The sequence below is a fragment of the Silurus meridionalis genome, chromosome 4 (genome assembly GCF_014805685.1).
Source record: "Silurus meridionalis isolate SWU-2019-XX chromosome 4, ASM1480568v1, whole genome shotgun sequence".
Lineage (NCBI taxonomy): Eukaryota > Metazoa > Chordata > Actinopteri > Siluriformes > Siluridae > Silurus > Silurus meridionalis.
In genome coordinates, this window is record NC_060887.1 from 16,196,686 (window position 1) to 16,203,570 (window position 6,885).

General features: G+C 36.1%; 1 protein-coding gene across 1 annotated transcript; it reads left to right on the forward strand.

The window, feature by feature from the left end:
- The first annotated feature begins 2,083 nt into the window (after nucleotides 1–2,083).
- dap3 (death associated protein 3) lies at nucleotides 2,084–6,363 on the forward strand. Its single transcript, XM_046848375.1, has 13 exons — nucleotides 2,084–2,247; nucleotides 2,677–2,718; nucleotides 3,016–3,138; nucleotides 3,235–3,336; nucleotides 3,416–3,524; nucleotides 3,670–3,762; nucleotides 3,957–4,087; nucleotides 4,795–4,875; nucleotides 5,238–5,405; nucleotides 5,513–5,572; nucleotides 5,677–5,766; nucleotides 5,948–6,065; nucleotides 6,159–6,363. Exons 1-13 carry the CDS (start codon nucleotides 2,245–2,247, stop codon nucleotides 6,242–6,244), a joined length of 1,206 nt encoding a protein of 401 aa, XP_046704331.1. The 5' UTR covers nucleotides 2,084–2,244; the 3' UTR covers nucleotides 6,245–6,363.
- The last annotated feature ends 522 nt before the right edge of the window (nucleotides 6,364–6,885 follow it).

The window sequence follows — 6,885 nt, forward strand, 5'->3', positions numbered from 1 at the left end:
TGGATGAATTCAACATTTCTGCTGTTCTAACAATGGTATATTAAAAAACCAATCTACCTATATATTGATGCAAATGAGAGTGCGATCTTTGCTCACGGGGTCATTGCAATGACTGGCAGTGGGCCACTGATTAGTATATATATATATATATATATATACACACATCATAATACTATCATAATCATATACTAATATATATATCATAATATATACATCATAACTGTGAATATTACATGTAAAATCTCTAAAGACATGTATAATTAAAATAGATTGTTTAACAAAATGCTGATATTATGACCCCTGATTCCTATTATGTTGCTATAGAATCCAGATTAGCAACTGTAAAACTAATCACTTTTAAACATTCTGTACTTTGTGCACATATAAAAGAAGAAATAACACTTAAAAATGATCCCTTAACCATTGTAATATTACCAGCTTGTGAAAGTAACATAAATCGTTTTCAGGCTAGTAGCAATACTCTCTTCTTTTTTATCTGCTGCTTTTTCATGCAGTAGGTCTTCATTTATATGCCCTTTTTTAAATGGTCCTTTTGGTCCTGTGATCCTTTGCTTATGCCTTTGAGGCTGTAGCATGTCCTATTTCTCTTTTAGGACTTTGGAAAGGTGCTCACTCTATTGTCTATGCTCTCACTTTATCTTCTATGTCCTCTTACATCCTTATATCCTTTAAGGAGAAAGGAAGGAAACAGAAATATAAAAATACAGTATGTGAACATATCTGTATATGTAAACAAAGAAGTAACCCTTCTAAATGAACTAAAATGACAGAACCACATAATGCATGATGATAATCCAGTGTCTAACAAGCCTTGTTGTGTCTATATTGTTTTATAGCAGCTGGCAATTCAGCAAGATATCAGCAACTGATCCAGAGTGAATAAATGTAAAAATCATTATGGCTGTTCTGTTTTGCTGTGGCTGCTTGATTATTCTCTTGTCTGACATATGCTTCACAATAGAACATGTAATTGAACATGTCTTTTTTTTTTTATATTGAAGGCAGAGCCATATCATGTTTTTAATCAAGTGAAGAAAAGTGCCACTGAATTGAGGACAATTGTAGAGGAATACTGTAAACCCATCGTTGCTTATTTATCACCTGCATTGTATCCACTAATCTTACAGTATCTACATTAACACATTTATACTTGCAACAAAATAGACATTAATTGATTGTTTGGCTTAAATTTTTTCACTTAAATACCAAGAAATTATATTTAATGTGCCTGTTAAAAATATTTATTTTCTTAACCTTTGTAAATGTTCTGTTAATCATTATTGAAAATGAAGAACCACCAGACCTGTGCACTGAGGCAATTGTTGCTAAAAAATAAATAAATAAAAACAACAAAAAAAACCCTAATATATTTCATTCCACAATAACCTAGAGACTGGTGACAACTTTATTACGAGATGAATGATTGGTAAGCTAGACACTTCGAATGTAAAGAAACCAACACAGCAATCAGTGGACAGAACAGCAAACCAAACACAGGTTCAGTCGCAGAGGCAAAAGAGGTGAACATTGCCAAAGAAGTAGAGGCTTTTACTTCTCACATATACATTACAGCACATTGAAATTCTTTCTTCCCACATCCCAGCTTGTGAGGAAGCTGGAGTCAGAGCACAGGATCAGTCATGGTACAGGGCCCCTGAAGCAGAGAGGGTTAAAGGCTTTGCTCAAGGGGTCCAACAGTGGCAGCTTGACGATACTGGGGCTTCTGATCAGTGATCCAGAGCCTTAACCACAAATAAATAACACAAATATTTTATTTACAAACTTAAGACATTCCGTCAGTCCCATTTTGTGCATGTGATTACGCATGAGTGGCAGGCAATGTGCAGGTATGTGCCTTTCACTACATCTTTTTATAGTCTGACCCATTCATTTTATAACGCTTCATCAGTTAGCATGTATTATGCCATATAAGGTCAAAAGCAAACCAGCGGAAAGCAGTAAATTGGCTGCATTTGATCAGAGCCCTACAGGAGGCTTCATGTTGTTGCGCAGTAGAATTTTAAGTCGCTCTTCCAAAACTACTCTCTTGCCCGGTGATTCGTGACGTCACACCCCCTCCCCTCCGTAAATCAAACATGGCGGCGCCCATCAGCGTGTCTATGTGACAGGACAAAGCTTTACTTCTCCGATTGTTGGCATCGTTCACAGTCAGACTCGTGTGAACTGGTTTCTTTGTAGATAGTGAGCATCTTTTTATGAAACATGGTAAGCAGATATAACATTTACCTTTTTGTGTAGAGTATTGTTGCTGTTGTGCTAAGCTAACATGCGTCGGCATCAGTGCGTTAGCTAGCCTCGGGTGTGTGTGATCACAGTGAAGTCAAGGTGAATTGCACATTTCGCACAAAACATAAAGAGAGCTCAGGGGTGAAAAGGCCGTCTCTCACGAACCTAATGTTAAGGAAACACTGTTGTAGCTGTGACACATATAAACACAGTCTGACGTGTTGTTTATTTGTCTGTGCAAAGTGAAATGAAATGAATAAATGTCTATGACTTATTAATGGACCTAAAGTGTTAGGTCCCAGCATTCAGACTTATGACAGTGTGATTCAGGAGTGATTTACTGTTATTTCTAAATGGTGATAAAGCAGAATGTGTTTTGTTCTAAACCTGAATGTGTTTTTCATACAGAACCTTAATATCCCAAGATTTTGTCAAAGACTATGTCTAACTGTAAGTGAAAGGCTTCAACTTGCATTTGTTTCTTGTACTTCTTTTACACTTTTTGTTGTTATTTACATTTTTTTAAATTAGTTTTGTCATCAACATGATCATGCCCTATTGTTATCTGTACAAATATACAATCAATTCCATTCTTACTTCTTTCAAAACTATACACATGCATTATTTGTATTATTCTTTTCTCCTTTTTCGGTTTTCTCCTTCCTATTATTATTATTATTATTATTATTATTATTTTATTATTATTATTATTATTTCATTGTATAATGATCTGTGGTTTATTTTTAGCTGTCACAGACACGTCCACTTCACATTAGTGGTAATGGCAAGCAGCTGGATAAGACTGCAGTGGCTGTCGACTGTGATGGGTCGCATCGTGTCTCTATTTTCAGGACTTCAGAGAATGATCCGGTGTGTACACACAGCCAAAAAAGCACCTTATGTACTCTACACATTTTTCGCTGACATACTTTTTATGCCCATTTCTCTCTTTGATCTCCTCCACAGACATGCCATACTGGGCAACATGCTGGTCAGTACTACACCATTCCCCCTGCACATGTACGCACACTGTTTCCCCATGGATTGCCCGCACGCTTTCAGATGCAGGTAACCAACGGTTCTTTTGCAAGAGAGTAAATAAAAAAAATTGATTATGATTTTGACAGTGTGTCTGCCCTGTTTGCAGCTAAAGACATTTAATGAAGCCTGCATTATGGTGAGGGAGCCATCGCTGGAGCTCCTCTCTTATTTGAAAAAAGCTGACTATAGCAAACCTGCTCTGCGCTACCTTCTCTGTATCCTTTTGTATACCTCACTTTGAAACAGAATCTTTCTTTTCAAATACCACTTAGTGTATGTCAGTTCTATCCAAACTCATACAGCATTGGCGCTCCAACTGATTATTCCGTATGTTCAGTATGTACCTTGATAGTGTATTAGATGGAGAGAAGGGCTGTGGGAAGACCATGTCTCTGTGTCACGCACTGCATTTCTGTTACACACAAGGCTGGTTGATTCTACACATACCAGATGGTAAGGAACTCGTGCAGTCAGTCGTGTGACATAAACAGACACCCAGCGTTCTTTTCTTTTTTTAGTAGTTGAATGCTTGTAAAGAGAAAGCTACACTGTTCATCTCTATTTGAGCAGGTTAGGCTTGGCTGGGAACAAGTGTTTTGTCTATGTGCACATTGTAAATATTTGTTCTCACTCTTTTTTCTTTAAAGCTCATTTGTGGGTTAAAAACTGCAAGGAGCTGCTTCCCTCATCATCCCGCCCAGGTCGCTTTGATCAGCCAATCCAGGCTTCTCAGTGGTTGAAAAACTTTAAATTTACGAATGAGCATTTTCTATCGAAGGTAATGAATAAATCTGTAATTAATTGTTATTGTAATGCTGTAATGTCATTTTTAATGAATGGTGACTAAAATAGTGTTTTGGTACTGAACCTTCCATGATGTCTTTGCCATTTCTGGACACGGAGCACCGTTTATATAAGTAATAACACATAGCAGAGCATGTGGTTATATAGAAACAATTAATGCTAAGATTGTGTACAAAGTGAAGTGTGTTTTTTTCTTTATCATTTTAATTGTTTCATTGAATAATTAATGACAGATTGCATTTAAAATGGTGTATATTTAAGATTTAATGTTGTCCAACATCTGAGAGAAAAGGTAGTTTGTGATAGCTATAATAGAATTATTTTCAGCATCTCCCTCTCTCCTTCTCTCACTCTCTCTTTCTCTCATCCTCCCCTTCTTCTCTCTCGAAAAATGCAGCTTGTCAGTTTACAAAGAAATTAAAAAGAGTAACTTTTTCTGTTCTGAAGACTTTCCCATGCTGGGAAACTACAAAGTGTTAATTTTTACACAGCACTGACAAGTGAGAAGTTCCTCCATAAACGTTAAACAAAATAAACATTTGTAAAAATGTGAAAATGTATTCATATTGAAAAACCAACCAAAGCAATAGTTCACCACCTTCTCACCAGTCAGATTCAAGAATTCTGCTGTACTATGATATACATGCATTTTGGTAACTCCTTATTAAATGCTATTAACAGATAAAAACGACAAAGCGGTATGTGTGGACAAAGAGAGAGAGCACAGAGGAAGGACGGACTTTAGCAGAACTGATTAATCAGGTCTGGATTTTATTTATTTGGTTATTTATTTGTAATTTAAAAATCATATCCATTCTTCTTGGTAAACCCGTTTGTGTAAAATATTTGTAATAATTGTATTTGAATAGTTTAAAATCAATGCATAGATTTTAATGTGTTCTACAGGTTACATTTTATTTTATTTATTATTATAATTTATTTATTTTTACACATGGGACCAGTATCTATTGTTTTATGTGTTGAGTTGTTTGGGAGCCATTAGGCAAATGTCCATTCTCTGATACATTCTAAGAAAAAAACCTTTCATTTCTAACCTGCTCCTTCAATCTGAACAAATAATGTAGTTGAGTATATCATGGTGTGCATTTGCAACGGGTTCGCAGGGTGTATCTCGTGTGAAGAGCAGCAGTGATGTGGTGGGGGCGTTACTGCGTGAGCTGAAGCTGCAGGTTGGAACCGCTACAGATGGAGCTTTTAGACTGGCTGTGGCTGTGGATGGAGTCAATGCTCTGTGGGGCAGAACAACTCTAAAGAAAGAGGACAAGAGTGAGGTACAGCACTTTCCCATGCATGCCTACTTGTAGGTTCTTTCGAATTAAATCAACAAATAACCCATGCGTATATACTGCTCATTCTCTACATCACACCTCCACCTCAGGTTTCTGCAGACGAGCTAACACTTGTACACAACTTGAAAAAAATGCTGAGGAATGACTGGGTAAATGTTATATATGCTGTATTACCAATTTTATTTGTTACATTAAATAATGTTTAATAGTATATATTTTTTTATTTATTTGTTTTTCTTTTCTTCTTTCTTAGAGTGGAGGAGCCATTCTCACAACACTGTCTCAGACAGGGTCTCTGTACATGCCTCGCTCTGCTTACCTTCCTTCCGAGCTGCTGGGAGAGGTGTGTAAAGAGAGCATCATTAATTAATCATTAATAATAAGTAATTTAAGAGGATCCGAGAATACGTCATGCTTTTGTACTTATCCTATCGTTATATATGGTCACTCTGGTTACATCACCAAAATAAATAGTGTTGTTTGCTGTACAGGATAAAGTAACAATATTTTATAATGTTTCTTAGGTGGGATTTGATAAGCTGGATCCACTTGTGCCAATTCCAGTTTCGAACTACAACGATCAGGAGTTTGAGAGCTGTTATCTCTATTATATGGACCGTAACTGGCTGCAGCACCCACACAGTGAGTTGCTGTTGGACTGCAAACTTGCACTCATACTGTAAGTGAACAGCCATTACAAATAAACCTTTTGTTGTTTTTTTGTTTTTTTTGCAGGTCAAACAGAAGAGGGAAAGAAAGAACTCATTTTTCTTAGCAACAAAAATCCGTCCATCTTCGAAAGACTGTGTGCCTTCCTGTAATAAATGTTACCTCCTTGTCACATTCTTTCTCCCCCTCCCTCTGTCTGTGTAAAATGATCCATGATACAGTTCACATATGCCACTGATGTCTTTAATAATAAAAAGCCTTTGAGGAAAAATTGGCCCATTACATTAGGCTCCTTTATCACACACCCAAGCATATAGCAAGCAATGTATAACATTCTACTGAGAACATGTTATCATTTAAATAAGATATATTCTTTGTGTTACAAGACATAAAAGACTAAATATGTTTTTATTTTTACACACACACACACACACACACACACACACACACACACACACACACACACATTTTATATATAGTTAAACACACACATTACTTTTAATAATCTTTTAATAATCAGAACATTTTTAAATTTACCTAAATGCACCTTAAATCAATACTTTTCAAGTTTTCAATACTCTAATCAACATGGACATGGAAAAATATGGATGCTTTTTGCAAACATGTGTTTATTATTAGTAAAACCATACTCAACGTAGAGCATAAAGACAAAATATTCTTGTAAATGTTTTAAAGTAATGATGGTGTTTTAAATTACGTAAATCATCAGGACACCAAACGAAACTTTCGCTGTGTTTCCACACGGACGGTTTTAATTGCAGGATGTGTGCAT